Source organism: Ambystoma mexicanum, chromosome 6q (genome assembly GCF_040938575.1).
Source record: "Ambystoma mexicanum isolate Mex_15411 chromosome 6q, UKY_AmexF1_1, whole genome shotgun sequence".
NCBI classification, from domain to species: Eukaryota; Metazoa; Chordata; class Amphibia; order Caudata; family Ambystomatidae; genus Ambystoma; species Ambystoma mexicanum.
Window position 1 is genome coordinate 250,972,849 of NC_090937.1, and position 21,580 is coordinate 250,994,428.

Genomic DNA, 21,580 nt, shown 5'->3' on the forward strand with positions numbered 1-21,580 from the left:
TATAATGGAATGATCCACCAGGTCTAAAGCCGCAGTGAGATCCAGAAACATCAGCAGAGCGTTTTTTTTCCTTGTCCAAGTATTGCGAGGTAACAAATTAGGTGATAAGGGGGGTGAGGAGATTAGCGCATGATATGACCACTGACGCTGGGCATATATCGCCTCTGCAGTTGGTTGGCTTAAATCCAATTGGGGTATCAAAGACAACAGCTTCTGTCACTTCCACAAATTCAAAGAGATGGGGCGGACCAGACCGTTTCCATGAGAAACCGGAGGAAGGGATATTTTTCAGTGAGTCAAAAATTATTATGAATTTTATCTGACATAAAATTCTGAATTTGAGTGCACTAATTGGAATCCTTTCAGACTGTGATGACAAGCGGACATGGGTTTTCTAATTCTTTCAAGATCCTAAACAGTTCCTTGGAGTCAGAGGAAGCTCCCTTAATTCTCTTGTCATAAGAGAGCTTCTTGGCAGAGCAAATATCATTTTTATAGTCTTTTACAGCACAAGCATAACTTGTCTTATCTTCTGTAGTGAATGTCTTTCTCCATCTCCGAAACGCTCTATTTGTCTTATATTTTAGATTTAGAATTTCGGAGGAGTACCAGATTTTTTCGAAGGGAGAGTTTTTGTCAGTCTTTGTTTATAGGGGGCCAAACTTTCCACAGCCATCGACATAATCTCATCGTAGGCTGAGGCCAGTTTAGCAGCTAAGTCATAGAGGACGAGGTTGTCCAGCACCGGGGCAAAGAGTGGTGCTAGAGCGGCTGGAGTAAGTCTGTGCAGATTACAGCACAGCACCTTAGCCAGGGGTAGTTTAACTTTCTTTCCTGATGGGGGCCATGGTATCTGAATATTTATGAAGTAGTGATCTGACCAGGGGCAACGATTGACTTCAATCTTGACCGGCACCAATCCATGAGATGCGACCCAGTTAAGGATCCTGCCACCAGTATGAGTCGGTTGAGTGACGCACTAGGTGAAGCCAAGGCCCTCTAGTGCAGATTGAACTGCTTTGGCTGTTGAATCTGAGGAGTTATTAACTTTACTTTACTTTACTTTATGTATTAGTAAGGCACTGCCAAAGTAGCCCAGAGGTATATGGGCACCGAGAGCTGGAGTCCCTATGGGGAGGTTAAAGACAGATGTAGGGAAACAAGCAGAAAACCTAAAAAATCTATTTATCTAAATAAGTGAGTTTTTAGTTTTTTCATAAAGCAGTCCAGGGAGGTGCAGCTTCTGAGCTCGGGTGCCATAGCATTACTGCCTGTGGCTGCTGCTACCCAGAAGGCACTCTTTTTAACCATAGCCAGATTAGCTCTTGGGACTTCTAGAAGTTTTTGTTTTTTGGATCGTAAAATTCTAGATTCCTGTTTTTTGTTTAGTCTAAGTACCATGTACGCTGGGTATTGTCCTGCCAAACATTTGTAGGCTATGGTAAGTAGCTAAAACTCAATCCTATCCTCTATGTGGAGCCAATGGAGGTGTCTCTGAATGTTGGATATATACTTGCATTTCTTCATCCCCATGATGGCTCTGATGGTGTTGTTTTGCACTACCTGTAATTTTGCCATTACTCCTTTTCCAATACCCACCAGAAGGCTGTTACAGTAGTCAATTTTGGATGCAATGATAGCTTGGACTACTGTCTCCCCACTCTTTAGGGACACAAATGGTTGGATGTGTGAGAGCAGGCTGATGTAATATCCTGAAGACAAGATCAGACTATTCACTTGAGCTTTCATACTGAGGGTCTGATCAAATAGGACTCCAAGTGTTTTTATTTTATCTTTCGTGGGAATATCATGATCTGCAATTCGGAAGCTTTTGTAATTTCCATTCAACTTATTCAGTTTAGGCCTGGTGCCCGAGATCATCAGTTTGGTTTTGTTATGGTTAAGAGCTAACCCGGTCATAGGTTTCTTTAACCAATTTGGCATCTTCCTAGTAGTTGCTTATCAGGGGGATGAGGCATTGAGTGTCATCCGCATAGTTGGAGAAGCAGATCTTTTTTTCCTCAAGCACCTGGAATAACGGTGTGATACAAATGTTATAAAGCACTGTCGATAGACAAGCGCCCTGCGGACTCCAAATTTTAGAGGGACTGGCTGAGCCTCTGCTGTGTTACTGCATACCCTCATGGTTCTTTCACCCAGGAATGATCGCATCCAGGACACAGCTTGATCACTAAAGTTGGCCACTTCTTGTAATCTCTTTAACAATAACGGATGATCTACTAAATCAAATGCGGCCGACAGATCCAAAGCCATCAGCATCATAGTTTGGCCTTCATTTATCTTTGTCAGCATATTGAATTTTAAGTCCAATAGTGCTGATTCTGTACTAAAACCTGGCCTGAAGCCAGACTGCCAGTTAATAAGAATGTTTCAGTACTTGTTCATAGGCCACTGTATTGTCTTGAAATGGGGAAAATCTTCCTCGGAAACAGCCCTTGAGAGCAAAAATTACCCAATTCAGCCCAAAATACAGGTTCTATTGTGCCAAGCAGTGAGCTCATGCTAGTGACAAAGGACACCTTCAAAAAGTTTAGCATTTATTAGAAAACAGTGAATTTTAGCAGCATCTTTGGATTCAAGTTAGAGAAGATTACAAAACATAAAATTTAGAGAAATACAAAATATAGAGAAACATAGAACTTAGAGAAACATAGAGAAACACAGTCTTACGCCCCTTCAATTAGCACTGGGAGACCCTGGCCCTCATAAGCTAGCTGTTGCCAGCCCCGCTCAGAGGACAGCGCTGCAGGGTGCCAACCGGGCATCAGGTTCCGGACACTCGATCTTGCTCGAACCAAGTCCACGGATCGATCTCCCACCTGAGTCATGTGGGCATGCATTTATGTAATCTCGTGCTGTCAGTCCATGACGCACAGTTCCAGAACTTTCCCTGTGCAAAATATAGGCTTGCTCATGGAAAATCCCAACTCTGTGATGCTCCCTGCTCGCTCCTACCCCTCCCTTGGAGCCCTCTCTGCGAAAGCACTGGAATGTCCTTATCAGCGTGTGGGCAAGGCTGTACCAGTCCTTCTCAGGGAAACAGGATTTGTTTACGAAGCCATGCAGGGCTACAGTTAGAAAGGCAGAATATTGTAAGAGAAGCCGAGATGAATTAACCCATGTGAGCAAGCTCTAAAAGGCATGCACTCATAGCTTAGTGTTCATAGCGCTTAAGATTGGTTATCTAAGCGCTATATAGGTGCCATAATGCTCCAAACACTCCAATAATGTCTCTATTAGCTACAGAACTGGGGCCTCTGCCCTGCCTGTCTATCTACAATGCATAATGTGACCTACCACCCCTACTAGGCCTGCATATTCCTTGTAGCTCACTACTGCGTAATGGAGGTGCTACAACAGATTACTGTCAGCATTTAGCACATACTTTGAATAAACTATTGGCTTTCAGCGGTTAATGCTGTCATCTAAAGCCCTGATTGGCAAATTTGCATTTTGTGTATCACGACATGTATACAGTATTTTTAACAGGAATGGGGCGTTGGTAATGGGCCTATAATTAGTGGGGATCCTGGGATCAAGAACCTGTTTTTTCAGCAAGGGGATGATCCACGCTCCCTTCAATCTTGCCAGGACATGGCCTTCCTTAAGGGATGCATTAACGCTCTTAGTAATTCAGAGCCTTGATAGCTGTAGCTGGAAAGATATCCCCTTTACATGATAATGGTTGAAGTTTGAGAAGATTAATTACATGTTCATCCTCTGTCATGCTCCTAAAATTAAAGACTGGGATTGTCGGAAGGTCTTTATTCTTGTCTTCCTCCTTAGTATCTCCCTCGGTGGAACTACTAGCCTGAAAATCTCAGGCTTTAGCTTTCTGAATGGTGTTTTTGAACTTTTCTCCTTTTTCCACCATGGCCAAATTTAGATCCTCAACAGTAATCATTTTTGATTGATGTTTAATGGTCGAAGAAATCAAATCACAAGCATAGTTAAGAACTCTGACATATTGTTAGGGGGATGATACAACACATATAGATTGAGTGTAGTGTTGTAGTCAAGTGATAATTTGGGCAGCAGAATATCGCAGTCAGGCATGTCAACAAAGTTAACTTGGTGAATTCAGATGCGAAAAATGAGAGTCACTCCTCCTTTGCCAGAGGTGCAATCCACTCTATAGATCTTATAGCCCTCTGGTATGGCCAGCATCAAGGACGGACCTGCTCTGGAATGCAGCCAGGATTCCGTGATTGCACAGATGTCAATATTGTGTTCCACAATAAAATCTGCTACTTCTGCAGCATGTTTTATCAAAGATCTGGTGTTCAGAAGTAGGCAGCACAAAGAGTTAGGCCCTCATTACAACTCAGGCGTTAAGGGTTTAACGGCGCCGTCGGCGCCGTTAACCCTTAACGCCTGATTACAAGTGTCCCTTTGCGGGTTGGTTTTTAACGCCTGCTTTTAGCAGGTGTTAAAAATCCAACCCGCAAAGGGACTTTGGAGCTAATTACGGCACCGTAATTTACGGTGCCGTAATTAGCGCCTTCCCCATTCCCATTATGCCCTATGGGGGCAAAAATGGGAATGGGGAAGGGCGAATGGTGAATGGGGAATTACCGCCCCACTCACCTTGGAATGGGGCGGTAATTCCGCCATCCACCATGGCGGAATCGTAACCTTAGCGGCATGGACCATGGTGCTAATAGCACCATGGTCCTCCGCCAAGGTTGTAATGAGGGCCTTAGTGTGGTTTGACCTAGGGAAGGTAGTCCCCCGACCTGTAGAGAACTCAACTGAAGGTTTACAGGGACTTTGTACAGTGCTAGGGAAAACCTTATTGAGGTCAGGCTGGTGCTGATTCGATTAGGGTTATTGGCGAAGGCATGTGAGGACATAAACTCATCCGGTCTCGAGTATGTTATGTTATTAGTAGCTTCAATATGTGTTTGTTTCAAACCCATGAATGGTAAAAACAAACTCGTGACAGAGGGAGGCGGATTACTGTTGGCATTATTATCCGTCTTGGTGTATTGTTCAGTCAACAAAGTGGTGATACTAAAAGGTATGAGAGGCACCTCACTGAGTCCTCCTGAGATGACTGTCATGGCCAACCCTTTGCCCTGAGATTTGTGTGTCTTCTTCCTGTCACAATCAAGGAAAGGCAAATCTATAGAGGGGGCCAATGCCTCATCAGTGTTCCATGCAGAATCAGGGATGGCGAAGTGTTTGTGCCTGGGCGACACAAGGGCCGGCAGTTCCTGTGTGGACGAAGCATGGTCAGCTGATGTTGGGCTAATGTCTGATTCTCCTGGGCATTGTTTTCCTTAATTAATTTGGGTAGTAGTTTCACCACACTTATGTAAGATAGCCAGGCTAGTCCTAAGTGTCACCTGTAAGGACTACTTCAGCATGTGGCTTTTGCAGATGAAAATTGGCTGTTAGTTTAGGGATTGACCTTTGTAGGATATGTCTGCTAATATGCATGGAGGGCAGGTTAGCTCTGATCAACAGCGGACCAAGGATGGGCAAAAATGGCTGCCATATAAGTGCCTGTGGGTTACTTGCTTTTGCAAAAGGCTTCACAGGCCCTGTCCTCAGCACACGTTAGGAGATCCGAGATGCCAAAGGCAGACACGCTTGGTGTCCGGGAAGGAAGGGCAACATGGATGTTTCAGCTTAACAAAGGTAGGCATTGACCACGAGGTGCTTGTTCAAAGCTTAGGATACTAGCATTTAAGAACACTTGGCTTTGCTGCTGTTTAAATAAGTGACGATTTGTCTTTTTACCGTTCGCAGCATTGGGTCCAGTACGGCTTTGATACCTACATTCAAACTGCAGCTTACCCCGGCACGCAAGGAATTAGTAAGTGTCCAGTTTTTTCATACTGCACTTGAGGTTGTGGACGTTTTTGGTCACTGAGAGAGTTGGAGAGACACAGCAATCAGCAGCATGTTCTCTGCTTTTTTGCAGATGCGCTTCTGATCATTTGCATTTTGCGTAGCAATATCATATATGCTATTTCCCCTGCCTGGAGCAATAAGGTATTTCCAACCAGGCTGGGTGTTGTTTATGAACTATATCACGAGGAGAACAAGCAATAATTGCACTTGTTTGATCTGTGTTGCAGATTGGGATATTACTCTACCATAGATCCCACTATTCTATTCATTCGAGTACTGATTTCCAGCCCCTGATGAATGTTCAGCATTAGCTGCCAAAAGAACAGAAACATGACATTTTATGTCGGGCGCTGATGCGCACTACAGTTTGTGCTTCCATACTAATTGTGTTCATTCACACACATGGTTACATTTTGGGATGTGTTTATTTTCTGTGTATTTTTGTGAGTTATAGTGTGTCACTGGCATTTTTGTTTTTCAATTTAATGTTTCAACTGGTTTCACATTGTATTATTGATTGTGAGTATGGGGAGTGTCTGACTGAGTATGAGTGGCATTTTCAAAATATATGACTGAGGAAATTAGTTTTATGGTTTTTTTAAATAGTATTTTTCCATATGATTATGCATTGCAATTGATTGAAAAAAGATATTCTCATATTATGATTTTGAAGCAACAGAGCATGTTTCCTCTGCACACTTCAACACTGATACCGTCCCTTTGTTGTCTTTCTGTGTGTATAAATCCGGATTAAGACTGGATCATCAGCACTAGACTTGTAGTCTTGTCTTCCCAGGTGTCTCTCTTTGTTGTGACTTGCATGATTACCTCAGCTTTGTGCCTGAGTTGACCAGATTATTCCATGCCACAAGGACACTCTTTTATGGGGGTGATATGGTCACATTTCCTGGAATCTATTATTGTGAGGTGTGCAGCAGCGTGGTGGACCACTTTGAGAGGGGCCCGGTGTACAGCAGGGAGCCCAGTGAGGTGGGCATGTCTCCCATCAAAGTGTACAATCACAAGGGCCTGTACCCTGGTCCGCAAGTCCAGTGGTGGAAGAGAGGCCTTAATCTTGCGTAACAGTATTATCTGATATCAAGCGGTTTGAGCCCTTTTGGTAGTATGCTGCTAGAAGGATATGTTGCTCTCTGGGGGGTGGAGGGTGGGGGTTGAGGAATGTACCCAGCCAAGAGCATGCCATTCACATTATAACGGTATCAAGTAATACTATCCCTGTAAATAATGGCGCCATATATATGTGAACTGGGGTCCGCCCAGCCCTTTTGAGACGAGGTAGCAATACCCTTGAGATGAATGGGGATGCAAAAGTTACTCAAACACCAATAATCAAAATGACTCAGGTAGTTGGCAAAAAGATAACTGTTTTAATATCAATTATCTAAAACAGGGAGTACAACGGACATCAACGGACGTCTCAGCGCATGGTTTCTCAATGCATCTTAAAAAAAAGCTTACTTTTATAGCTTTTATAACAAAAACTCGTCATAGCTGACGTCAATCTACGTATCTACTAACATGATCCTATGTGGCAAAATACAAAAACCTAGTGGCTATTATGATAGGGTTTAAGGGAACATCTAATTATACGTTCCATACTAGTCTAAGAGAGTGTTAGGCAACTAAGCCCTCCCCTTAAACAGGTCACTATGAACGTCACTAAATACACAATGTCCCATTGGTTATACAAATTATAGGCCCCTTAATTATGCGGCCCCCTACCATTGGTTGGCACGCTAACCTCTGTCAGTACTTTTCCACCCACGTTAGCAGCATGCAGGCTGGGATTTCAGGTGCTGGTGAGCTGATCTTAACCATAACTTCCCACCAATTAGCATATCATCTATCCTCACCTCAGTGGTCTGCTGTTAATCAAGGGTTTGAACTCAGCCTTGGAAATGTTCCTTGTTCTAGAGAATTCAGGGGATTGAAGGCACGCTCTGCCTCCATGCCTAGGTGTGGTGGTCATGTTTGTCCAACTTCATCCTTCCACGTGACTGAAGGCCACAAAATTGAGCTCTAGTGTATTTAAAATACTATTTTCTAATAGACCTCTGACGTCTTCCTTGTTTTTGTCCATGCCTTCTGACAGGAGTTTTGTTATTTCACACAATTTGTATCCAATGTCTGTTCATCCTAGTCTGATAAGACCTTGGCTTCTTGGGGCTCATTCAGCCTTGCCTCTCTGAGTCTGAGTTTCACTCCTGTTAATTCAATTGTTTTTTAACTGCGACACACTGGAAAAGAGGCATTTCATTCTTAGTCTAGCTCTGCTGTAATACATAGTGGAAACATCCATTCCTGCACTCACTCCTATACATGTATACGTTGGCGCATTCCGCAATATATTGTCTATAAAGCTAGCCTTAAGAATAGTTTGTCTGCTTGCGTTTCTTTGCATATGTACACATGTAAAATGACTTGATATCTTCATCGTATCTGTAACATAAGCCTGTTCATCTCGAGCCCGAGCTGTCACTTATCTTTGATACTTTCTTGATGCCCCATAGAATATCTGCAATCTCTTGTCTCTGCATCTCTTCTATGTACTTGCTTTGTGTGATGTCACCATTCTTCTCTGCCAGACATTTGCTCTGTTTCTTCTGGGATTTCATTCAAATGGCCATCATACTGTCACATATGCAGGTATTGCTTTCTCAATGGGAATCTTGCTTGCAGGATTCTCCTTGGTATCTGTATTTTCAATGGCGCTGCACGTGTCTAACACTCTGGTTCCCAAAATATAGGCAATATAGGCAAAGTGGTTGAGGTGGGGTACTTGGCTCCTTCTCTACACCGGGATGAAGAGAAGAGAGACAGGTCACCTGGGGTCTAACCGAGGAAGAAGAAAAAGAGTTAAAGGAGGAATAGATCTTGGTGCTTCCATCAGAGCCCATTAAAAAACGTAGAAGCCTGTGTTTTTGTTGGAGCTGCTGTCAAATACCACACTGCAGTGCTGCTGGTTGGAGGTTTGGGGATGGAAATAATGTAGTAGGCCATGCCTATTCCGGGGCTTTGGGTGGTCTGTCTCTGAAAAGGCAGACAAAGGGAGAACAAAACATGTCTCCCCCTTACATGAAAGCCCAGTAATGCAACTTTATATTGAGGATCCTCGGACGGGGAGAAATAACATGATAGCCTTCAACCAATTAATGCCACAGCATTGTCAGGAACCACACCAAACATGTGTTTTGATTCCTAACCACTCTTTCCTCTACCAAAATATGGCAAATTAAAAATATAATTGCACAAACTTCAATTAATCAAAAAGCCACCGAACGTAATCACAGAGACTACAATTGGAAAAGCTGGAGACCTAATCTGAAGTGAGGAGACTAGCAGAGCATCACATACTACACTGTAGTGGGGGTGTACCCCCCCCCACCGGTATACCACCAAGGTGACTAACGCCACTTACTGAAACAGCCCTACAGGCCATACTCAGATGAAAACACTGAGGTAATCATAAAGAGGCAACATGGCTGAACACACACACACACACACATAGATGCGTTAGACATGAAGCGCACACGCATTCCTGCACGAAGGTAAGCAGAGACTTAGGCAGCATTTCTCTTAGACACAATATAAACTATCAATAAATACAAATACAACAGAAACAGTAGCAGGCTCCCCTCTCTAGAAAGAACATGGCATGATAAGCTGTTCTGTGTTTTTTTTCTCCACTTTGAGAGTCCTCAGCCATCACTTTTTGCTCAGTTTACTTTTCACAAAGGAGGAATATCCATTTGTATATCAGTCTTTGTCCCGCCCACAAGGGCAGTTCAGAACCGAAATGCCAGGCAAACCTCCTTTGAACAAGAGTAGCAACCGCAACCCCACACACGTGTATCAGCCTTGTTGGACCTCATCAGTGAGGTGGAGTTTTACCTCTCTGAGCAGAGTAAGTAGAAAGAGATCCACGTATGGGTTCCCCCAGGTAACTTAGGGTGACCAACCCCAAGTTCCTTGCAAAGAAACACAAAAAAGGTAGCAGGCGCCCCTCTCTAGAAAGAACATGGCATGATAACCGGTTCTGTGGTATTTTCCCACTTTGAGAGTCCGCAGCCATCGCTTTTTGCTCAATGTACTTTTCAGAAAGGAGGAATATCCATTTGCATATCAGTCTTTGTCCTGCCCACAACGGCATTTCAGCACCGAAATGCCAGGCTATTAGTTCCCTGCTCTGGCCAAGGTTGAAACAATCCCCCCATTATCTCGGCCACCCAGGCCCTGTGATACTTAAAAATCTTTTCTTTGTATAGTGGTAAAGATGCACACATATATTCTAACGGGGTGGTTGGAACCATTTTAGCAACCCTCGTCAAAACGTATTAAAACAAGAGCTTTCTGTTTATCTGAGGTCCGATCCAGTGGCACCTCCATTGTCCCTTTGCCCCATTCTTTCCAACCCCAATACCGTTACCCATTCTCCCCTCACTCTAATCTCATACCACAGACTCCCACCTTCTAACACACCAATCAATCACCCCCTCACTCCACACAACTCCACAAAATTCTGTACCAGAAACCTGGTCCTCTCTTTAGTCCATACCAATACAATAACAAAGTCAATATAAAACACCAAAAAATACTATGCTTTGTTCCCACGCCCCCTTTACATCGGGCGGTGAGATCCAGGCCCACTCAATATACTGCGCTTCTACCCTTATTCCTTTTTTCTCCTTAAAGATACAGCACTGTCTTCTTCCACCAATCGGAAAGGATCTTGTTACTTCATCATCCTCTTATTCCATATAATACTAAAAAATATATAAAAAACTAAAACGCCATGTGGTCTTCTTACTACACACCCACGTCACCCCGTCCTTCTACACTCCTCAACAGTCATGTTTATCCCTTTTAGCCCTGCCCATGTTGCACTTACATCTGTATGCTCTCCCGAGTACCTCCATCATGGCGTCCCATCATTTGCCTGGACAATACGAGAGCAACGTCCTGCTCGAAAGAAAAGACAGGAATTCTGGCAAAACGGCTCCTGTAAACCACTCCAGGTTGTGCACAAGGGACTGGTTGCTGCAGGAGGGCGTTGCCCCTCCAGATGTGCGGCCAGGAATCCTCCATCTCTGCAGAGAGTCTGGGATCACATCACGGTCAACCAGTTCTGTAGGGCAGACCCACACTAGCCAGACAAGTAAAAACAATCCTCTGAGGAAAATGGCTTGGTGCACCTCTTGCAAGGATAACAAGGTTTTATTTCTCATATAAAAGAAAAGAGGATATCAGTAGTGGCATTCAATCTCAACTGCCACGGAACCACTGGTGATCAAAGCAAAATGGTACATTATAACAGGCAGTGTCGTTACCCATGATGCAAACAGTATATCGTACTTATTGATTGGCTCTATCCTATGTACATACCACCCATTCCCTATGGGACCTCGGATGAATGGTTGCAGTTACTCTATGCCAATCCCCTTCCACGTGGTCTTCGGTCTTGCCATCTTGAATTCTAAGAACATGAATGGTGGCCCATGTAAGAATGTTTCCCTCCGCGTAAACAACTCACGTGATGTGCACCTGGTAATTAGCTCAGTGGATACTCTCGAGGTCAAATTGGCCCTCTGAAATGAGAGGTGCTTCTTCTTATCCCAGATGCCCAGGCACCCCCACACCCCCGCACCCTTTGCACCTCATAGTTCAAATCAGAAGACATACGGCTCTGTTCTCTTCTCTTGGCAGTCACACCCTCCCCAAACCTTCCCCTGGGCTTCTCCAGGCTCACAGTAATCAGTCAGTTTCTGAGGGATTTAGGAGCTGTAGGGTAAGCTTGTTACTCCGATGTAGGGAATTAGCTCACTGGTCATCTGTTTACTGCTATACTTTTATTTATTGGCTATTTGTAAGGCACCTACACAACAAATGGTGTTTCAAGGCACCACAATACAAAAGGGGGTTGGGGGAAGAAGGGAGAAAGATAACAATAACGGGCCTACTAGGCCTTGTGACATTTGGATCATGCAAGTGCAGTAACAAGAAATGCGAGGGAGAGGAGGGGGAGTGCCATTCTGTGTGAATGCAAAATGCTAGGGTGAGAAGAGAAGTGCAGGGTAAAGAGGAGAGAGTGCAAGTGAAAGAGGGGCTAGAGGGGGGAAGAAGGCCACATGGGCTAGGCATGTGCTAAGGCAAGGCCAGGGGGCAAGTGCCAGGGATTGCATGGGGTGCAGGGGGAGAGGGACCGCATGCTATGCTCGAGGAGAGGGGTGGTGGACTGGGCCTTGTGCCCTGTAGATCTCAGTGGGAACCAGGCAGCCAGTCACTACAGCTGATGGGGATGTTAGCAGGCGAGAGGGAAGGAAGAAGAGTAAAGGAGGGTCTTGAGGAGCTTCCATAATTTACAGAGATCTGCCTCAAGCCTGAGAGGGGCAGTGAGACCATTCAAGAGGGAGGCTCCTGGCAACCAGGGGAGCAAGGGAAACCGAGACCTTTCCGCTGACGATAAACACTGAAACCGTGGATCCAGGCATAAATTGCTTAGTGCTCACCTTCACATTGCTCGGCTTCTGGGTGCTACATAAGGGATAAGGTGCAATGCCCTAGTTACGTTGAATGATGGAAATGTGCAGGTACAAGGGGCAATATTTTGTAATAATTCACAGATCCCCTCTGGAAGTGCACCAGTGTATGCAGAAGCTCAAGGAGACAGACTCCTTCTGTCCCAGGGTTCACCAGTCCTAACATCACCGCCGGCAGGGGATGGTCCCAGGTGGGGTGGCACCCATGGGGGACACCCCAATGTTAGTCACTGATTTTGGGGGGACCAATCCTTTGGGTCACTTGGCTAGAGAAATGTCAGACTTTGTACCATGCTAGGCACACCGAGTTTTCACGCCGGTTATACTGGATGCACCAAACTTCACACTCAATGTATCACAAAATAAATAGACCACACAATAATAAAGCACATACAGTTTCTACAATTATGCCCTGAGGCACTTTATGCAGAGATAAATATGAGCATTGCACCTACATTGAACACATGCAAAACACAAGAAGGACCCTTTGCATAGGGGGAGAATAATATTGTTTGTAAGTCAATGTTAGGAAAGATTTCCATTTCATGTGTAATTTGCCGTCCAGTTGTCTACCCCCCAACTTTTTGCTTCGTTTAAACACCATAGTCTGATTTTACCAGAGGAGCACAGCCTTCTGCTGCACTCTCTTGGGCTTTTTTGCTCACTTCTTATGGGGAAACTGACATGCCCTTAAAGACAGTCAGTACTGGGAGACTTTGTTTCCCTTAGTCCTTGTCAATTTTGCAACTTTTCTGCAACATGTAACAAGTGCACAAAGTATCTTACAGTACAGTGCACTTGGGTTTAATAGTCATTTCCAAAGGCCCTAGATACTCTCAAAGGATTTTGTTGGAGAAGTGCAGATGAGTCTCGGAAAGGACTGGTGGCAGCTTATCTTTTCATGTATTTTTAACCCTTTTCTGCCAGGTAAACCGCGTTTACCGCGTTTGGCACAAATAGGTGGCCTGGCTCCAAAATGGCCATGCCACAAGGTTCTTTGTCCTGTCCTTTGACCATCTTGCCTCTTCACCTTCCCCAGGTCGAGCTGACCCGGGTCAGTCCTTATTTGGGCATGCAGTCTCCCACGAAACGCCAAGCTTTTGCGGGCTTCTGCATGCCTTGTGTCTGTGCTTTCAGGATGTGGGCTGGACTGTCTGGTTCCAATAGACATCCTGGATGCCAGAGAATCTGAAGTGCTGTGAATGCCTGGGACCACTGTGGTCCCTGATTGGTCCACTTATGGTATGCCTGTCTGAGAGCAGATCTCCCATTGGGTCCTCTTCATTTTGCCGTGAAGGAGATTTTGGATAAGAGAAGGCTCCTAAAACCATGGCGATCTCTGGAGTTCTCACTGAATGAAGGATAGGATCCAAGTATCCTGAAACTAAGAAGCCCAGTCGAGGAATCGCTGGTGACCCGTTGGAAGGTTTGCCACCCTGAGCCTGCTGTTGTCTCGCTGGAACCCTCTGCATTTGGTCATCCTAGAAGGTCTGCAAAGACGCTTCGACCCATTGGAATAGTTGGACCAACTATTCTTGGCACCTTCATCAAACCCTGCAAGAAAGCCTTCTCAGAAGTGTCCCTGGGCCAACCAGTGGGCTGATCAGTTTACACAGGACCTTTACTCTGATACTGCCACCATTTTGAGGAGACACTCAAAACTTAGTAAGTCGCTAGCTCTTTGTTCACAGCACTCTCACACCGAATTTCGTACACTTGGCGTTCCCATGTCTGGAGTAAAGTGAGTACGCCCAAACTAGAGTATACGCGGTTACCGTGTCGCCCAGCCGTGGTGACAAACTTTGCAGGTGCACTGCTTTTGTACCCCTCTTGCCCCTGAAGTCTGCTGCAGTGAAACTGGCCTGATCCATCCACCAGGAGCAGAGAAATCGCCACTGACCCGTTTGGAAACAACGCTGTAGCTTTGTCGCTGAAAGCCGCAGAGCCGCCAAATTGACACATTTGAACCTGCAACTGAAGTGGACCCGACTGCTGAAGTTTGGTCTGGAGTGCACCGGGGACGGTGAGCAATTGCAACCCTTACCGGTGGCCCCTAGTGCAACCATCAATTTTTACACACAATTGGCCCCTGAGCGCCCCTCTCCTTTCCACTGCTAGTGCAAACTAGCAAACTGTTCCTGCATTCTGGAACCTGCTCTGCCCTGTAGGGGAGACCCTCAGAAAATAGTGGGAACTTATTCTGCATCACCTCACCCACCATCCTGAGCTGCTACAGACTCTTGAAGAGACCCCGTTTTCCCCATCTGCATTGCCGCGTGCACCAGCATTGCAAAGTACATTTGAGCAATAGGCTTCAGTTAGACTGTGTTTGATGCAGAAGGGACTAAAGACTATTTGCACTGCCCGTTTCCTTACGATTTTAGGTTACGGGCCCATTTTGTGCATTAACCTTTCAGACCCCATTGGTCTTGTATCTATGTATTTAGATAGGATTGTATTGATCTAAAAGTATTATTGTGATTGTTATTGTGTGGTGACCTTTCAAAGGCCTTGAAATAAATGTATTTGTATTTTTAATATGAATACACCCAACTGGGAGTGATTTGTAAGTGTCCTTCATGCTGTGTGCTCATTGAGGTCTTTCAGTCACCCTCACCCCTCCTGAGACCTAGTCTTGACCGCTTCCAATGCAACCTTGATAGGTCTGGCTTGTCCAGAAGCTTACCCTGTTCCAAGAAACAAGGCTGGCCTTCTGAACCTCTGCCCACCAGGGCAGAGTTCAGAAATCCATCTTAACAGGCAACACAACCTCAGATCCCCATCTAGTCCCTTGCGCATGTATAGAGTCTGCCCACCAATTCCATTTGCCTCCTGTCCTCAACTAAGGCCAAAACAGTCAATAGATTTACCCATGCACGTTATTAGAAAAAGGAAATCATAATATGCAATCCCACACAGACAGTTTTCTTTGGCCTTTATTAATCTATATTACATTCATGGATAATGTATGTATAATAGTTAACCCCTTCTTTAGACTGGGGATATAGAAGGGGCACACCATCGCATGCAACTCAGTTAGTTATGGAAACAGACACACTTTAGGAACCATTTCCATTTACTACGTGCCTTCTTGCTCTGTCAGTCAAATGTCACGTTATTCTAAAGTTAGCAATAATGGAATGTACTGCATAATATTATTCCCATGATCAATGTTAGATTTAGTGAGTTTCAATATTTTTCGGGTACCGTGGCAAAGGAGGAAATTCTCTTTTCTGTCAAACTGACCTCTCTGAATCAAGATTCCCCTGCAAGAAATTCCAAACAATTCTTTGGTGTTCCCTGTTTATACTTAAACCCTTGAATTGGAACTGAAAACGCCCCAGCTCCACTGGCTCGTCTCCCTCAGCTCACGGCAACCCCCATCTTTTGGGCTTGGCACATACTGTAGCTCAGAAGCCTTTCGCAAAGCCAACACATGGATCTCACATCTGCAGCCTTCACAGCTAACTCAGGCAGGCTTGGCACGATGCCTTACGCTCCAAGAGAACAGCTATGGCTGTGCACCCACACATGAGAGAAGCCTTGCAAGAGTTCAAACAACACCACTTCAGGTTTTCTTCTTTTGCCCGCAACTGGGCCTGTTTCTTTTTTTTTTTTTAAATCTCAGCAATACGATAGGCATAGAAGACCCTGTGCAGACCCAGGAAAATAAAGATCCAAACACAGCTCTCCCATGGATGCAAAAAGCCTCACCTCTCAGCTTGCAGTTTCTTAAATAGTCTTTTGCCAAACTCAGCCCAAAAACTATAGATAATATAGAATCCGCACATCATAACCACCTACTTTTGCTGATGTCACCTCCTTGCCCCAGCCTCTTGTGCCAGCAAACATGTGATAAAACCTTTTCAAAGCTTCTAGTTTCTTCCAACATTAGCTCAGCCCTTTGACTTTTGGCACACTTCACCCGTCCTTTTCTGCACATGGAAGAAGAAATGCTGCATGCACCATCTCTTTCTGTGTTTACACTACACGAACAATAGACATTTATTTTCCAAGACCTTCACATTTTCCACACTGTGCAAAGCAGGCTTTTACTTCTCTATTTTCTGCTTTTTCAGATTCTAATCCTTGTAAGCCATGCACATGCTCCAAGATTAATATGTAATGATTTAAGCTCCCAAAGCAACCCCACTTTTTCATTTACCATAAACGACTCATCAGTGCGAGTACATTAAAACACACACAGCACCTGGCATGTGCTGCAGTGTTAGCATTATTTTAAACTGGTGCACAATACCTCTGCTGAAATCAGTGGCGCCGCTGAAATTAGTGCACAGTTGAAATTCATGCACTAATTAGACCAACAGAGCTCTGTTTGTGGGCATCTGGCAGTTCAAATAGAGTGACCATTATCTTGAGGGTGCTAGTGCTCTAAATCTCTGATGGGCTCTTTGGCAGCTCTAGACCTCTGCCCTGTCTCCCAGGAGATCGTCCTTCAGGGACAGGCACAGCCCTACCCATGCTGTGCTATTCCCATTCCTTTCTGATTACTCAGCATGCAACATAGGACTAGGATGGTTGTATCTACTCGACGTAGAGGCCTTTTCGTCTAATGCCTGGGCTGGGAACGGGGATGGGAAAGGATGTTTGTGCTGGATACCATGATACGCTATTGCTGTTACCGTGGCCTGGCCATCCTAGGCCTCAATCTCAATATGGTGGTGTTTCAGTCCTTTCGGTCACAGAACAGAGCTGGCTACTACAGGATTCATTCATATTACTTACCACTATATTCCCTAACCACACAAGTACACGCCCAGCCCCTGGGCCTTCTCAGGGCACCTATCCCACTATGCCCTTGGCCTATACCTTACCCGTGTGTCGCTTATTGCTCACCCTACTCCCCTCTACAGCCGTCCTACACGGCTACTTTATGCCCTTAATATATTTTCCTCAGCCTGAATCATTTTGGGGGGCCGGGAGTTGGACATGCATTGCAACAAAACCCTTGAACCGCTTCGCAAAGTTGGAGTGATTTCTGAGCCATCTGTGACACGACATGCATAATTGCATATGTTGCAGACAATCACAATGACAATGAGCCAAATCTCATCCAAAACAGAGCACTGCTGATGCCGAAAACATCATCAAAGAGGCTGAAAATGGCCACAGTCAATAATAATGTAATGATCGGTTCTACAAACTACCGTAAACACCTCAGACATAACATGAGAGAAAGCAAACGGAATCACAGAGACTTTAATGCAAATAGACTAAACGCACACGTGAACGAGAAAAAAGCACTGCCGAACGTGCCAGCACACCAGGCACCATCTGAAACAACTCTTGAGAGTGTGACATACCCGCCAAATACCAAAAAAGTCACATAGACAAGACAAGATATGCATCAAAGAATTACAAAGATTTCAAATGAAAAGAAAACTACTCCAAGATCAGTTACCAAATTGACAAGATTTCAAGGACCTTACTGTTTCGATACAAGTTACGCTTGTATATAACATTTGAACTGAAATCTACTGAAGTCAACTTCACATTAGAATTGCAAACATATGCGTACACTTGCCAAAAATGTTCAGGACTAAATTACCAGTTTATTGGTCAACTACTTGATTTATTGTGCAGGACTGCTCTAGTATGGTCTTATGAAAATATTGACAGCGATTTCGTGGCATGTACACTGTCCGAAGCTGGGTGACCCCATGCGGAAACCGGCTGTATAGATAATTCTATTGGTTACAAAAAATGTATGTATCCTGTTACTATTTATAGATTATTTTAGGAGATTATGTGTCAATAGGTGCCATTTTGTATAGTTGAGATATTGTATTATGTTTTATTGCTTCTGTATGGTCCTAAATATATAAATAAAGATTTGAAGAAATATATATATATGTATCCAACAAAGAAAAAATGGATTTTGCAATCCGAAATGCACTGGGCAAATTACGATGCCTGTGTCTGCAACTGAAGATGCCTTCATATTGATTTTGTGCACTATTATTTTGAATATATTTCTTTTGTAGACAATATAATTATATATTCCGCAGGTTTCCTCATGGGTTCACCCAGCTTCTGCCTGGATACATGCTAGAAAATTGCTGTGAGTTTGAAACGCTCTCTCTGTGCAAGAGGGCTCCTGTGAACTAGGGGCGTGTCCAGGGAGTGGCCTGTGGTGACACGGGCTACCCCCGGAATCTGACTGGCCACACCAGGTGCCACCCCACTATCCTAAACTATGATCATTGTGTGTGTTTATGTGCTCGTACTTAATGCCACCCCTGAAAGAGTCAGTGCCCCACTTGGGCCACCCCAGTCAAAAGAGTCGGGACACGCCACTGGTGCGAACCAAATATCAATAAGACACGATACTGAACTACTAAAGTGGTGCCCACTTCCCATATAGTCGAACGAAAAGATAACACATATTTCATTTGCATCCATCATGATACTTTCTTTAGCATTTTGCTTTTCTGTTATTAAGAGGATACATTTAAGTTACAAGTCATGGTCTGAGCAAACAGAAGTGGCAAGAGTAAGCTGACGCAGGAGCAACTTACCGGAAGCTTGCAGCCTCCACCCAGACATAGCTTTCTGATGAGCGCCCCCATAACGATCACCACGGTGTCCCGCATTTCACTGTTTCCAATCTTGCCTCTGTAGGTATCCTGTTGTGTTAAACACATAAACAATTTGTTAGGTCAAGCACAGTGCTCAAACGGCCACAACTCCGGCGTTCAACAATACAGACAAAATTCTGCAACTCTCGAAGGTTCAAAAACGAACGCGCCTTGCATCAAGATAGGGGACCAATGTGGCCTGCCTTGTGTGTGATGTATGTTGGATTCCTTCAACACTGGAAGAGACTAGTGAACTCCTACCTACTAACCGCATACAATTGTCTCGGGCACTCATGAAAAAGTGGCCCACAGTTGCAAAAGGCAATTCATTCCTTTTGTGACAGACTGTTTGAATAGTACACATGGGGGAGTTTTGGTTTAAAATGTTATGCAAACCATGCAATTTAAACAATATTTATTCAGCTACACTGGTCAAAACGACTAGCTGCACAGTGAAGTAACTCATCAAACTGGCCCACATTAGCCAAAAAAGTGGCCCAATTTGACACCCCAGAAAACTGTCCCTCAGTAGCCTTTTGAGTTTTTGGTTAAGGGCATTGCTCTATTGCCAAATAGGTCAGTCCAAGCCTGCTACTAAAGTGTTAGTGCCAGCAAGGGCTGTGGTGCCAAGGTATCAGCTCACATTTTCATATTGCGGTAAACGCTGGATTCTTCCATATTCTATGGCAGTAATAGTAGGAGCAATTATTACTCAAATTATGGGATTATTTTCATAGTGGCCGTAAATGGCTTGGATGTAAAAAAAAAAACAGGCAGCAGCTTTGTTTTTACCGTCTGCACCATTTTCCCCTGGATTGTTTTGACAAAGCGGCACATGGAGCAGGAAATACACTCTTACACTCTGTGCGTTTTCCCGCTCAGCAAGAAGACACTGGCAGTAGCTTCGGCATTTTAGGCCCTATCTAATTTTCATGCGTAAAGTGGGGCGTGAATCCCCATGGATCCCCGCCTGCTCTATAAACGTTAACCAACTAGACGTGTCCATATGACCGCCACCATGCACGCACATGCCAGCCTCCATTACCACTTCTTTTCTGGTAGGGCAGGGAAAGGCACTGGAAACCGGGAACAGTCTTTTAACCAAAAGGCAGTTGAGCAGTTCATGGCAGTATTAAGGATGGTCTAACAGAGTCTTATCAATTTATTCATTTATTTGGAAGCTGTATAATGCACCACATTGCAGTAAACTGGTTTGAACATCATATTATACCTAGCAACGCTACGTGGGCTGCAGGTCAGGAAGAGAATTCCTAACTGCGCTTTCAGACATGAAGGCTGAGATTAAAGCCAACACAAAACCAATAAAATACTGGTAAAAATGCCGGTAATTCCGACACCAACATTCTTTCCAGACCGGAGGAACACAAGTTTGCCGGTGGGGGCAGTGAACTACCGGCAGGTCTGACCTGCCAGGAGTTCAGGCCCCTCCTGGCAAATAAATGCCAGAATCACCTGCACTGGTAGTACAGGTGCCTGTAATTCCGGCAATCTCCTCCCATGGAGTCCTGTTGGACTCCATGGAATGGGAATTTACTGTTGTCTCCGCTGCCCGTAATATCCCAGTAATACAATAAAGCAAATTTATTTATAGATATGAAAACAATGAGCAACAGAAATAAATGTTTAAAAATCAAAAAATATTTTGAAAAGATTATGCATCAAATCATAGCAACAAATGACAACCTGTATTGTACACCCAATTATTCAGAATAGAAGTGTCCAAACTACCCTAAAGGAAAATAGATGGTCTCAAGTGGAATATTCTGTTTATTAAGGTACCTCTACCTGACACCAATGTAGATATTAGAGGTACTAGTTCTACTATTAGTGCAAAAATGAATGCCTAAACATATTATGGCATGAACCCAACATGTTTCTATCCTAAGAGCACTCATGCCAGATATTCATCAGGAGTAAAACGTCTAAAGTTCTAGTCCTCCTAACACTATAAACAAACTCCTACGGGGTAATGCTTCACCAAGTGAAACTCAACAGGGTCTAAAATGGTGGTCGTTACAATTGTTCGAGGTCGATAATGGGTGTACAATACTGGTTATGCATAATCTTTTGAAAATATTTTTTTATTTTTAAACATTTATGTCTGTTGCTCATTGTTGGATACAATAGAAAATGGACCCTGGTATTGGGGCTAAAGCAATCAATTGTATACTTAATGAACAATCTTTATATCAAAAAATATATTTTATTCTTTCCAAGATAACACTTAAGATATTGTTTACTCATCAATCACATGAAATGATCACAATATTTGACATCTTTTCAATCTCACCACAAGCCATACACTCTTTCATTCCATACCGTTAATGATTCATTACAACAAAACATGTCCAGGAGAATTTTCCTGTCATAAAAACACATCTAACAATGTACAATTTGTGTTACACAAGTGACCATTCTGTGAGTGTATATATGCCAAATAGCTCCATAGCTTATTTGCTAGATCTACATATGTTTCAGTCGTATAGCTGGCCCTAACATGATGGGCCCCTGATTCAACGACCT

The 21,580-nt window shown here is 44.1% G+C and overlaps 1 protein-coding gene across 2 annotated transcripts in view; it reads right to left on the minus strand.

The window, feature by feature from the left end:
* Window positions 1-21,580, minus strand: part of MTTP (microsomal triglyceride transfer protein) — a 627,046-nt gene that overhangs the window by 157,910 nt on the left and 447,556 nt on the right. For both annotated transcript variants that reach the window (XM_069630721.1, XM_069630722.1), the window contains one exon: window positions 18,977-19,084. In XM_069630721.1, coding sequence (XP_069486822.1) covers window positions 18,977-19,084 — 108 coding nt within the window. The remainder of the gene's footprint in view (window positions 1-18,976; window positions 19,085-21,580) is intronic.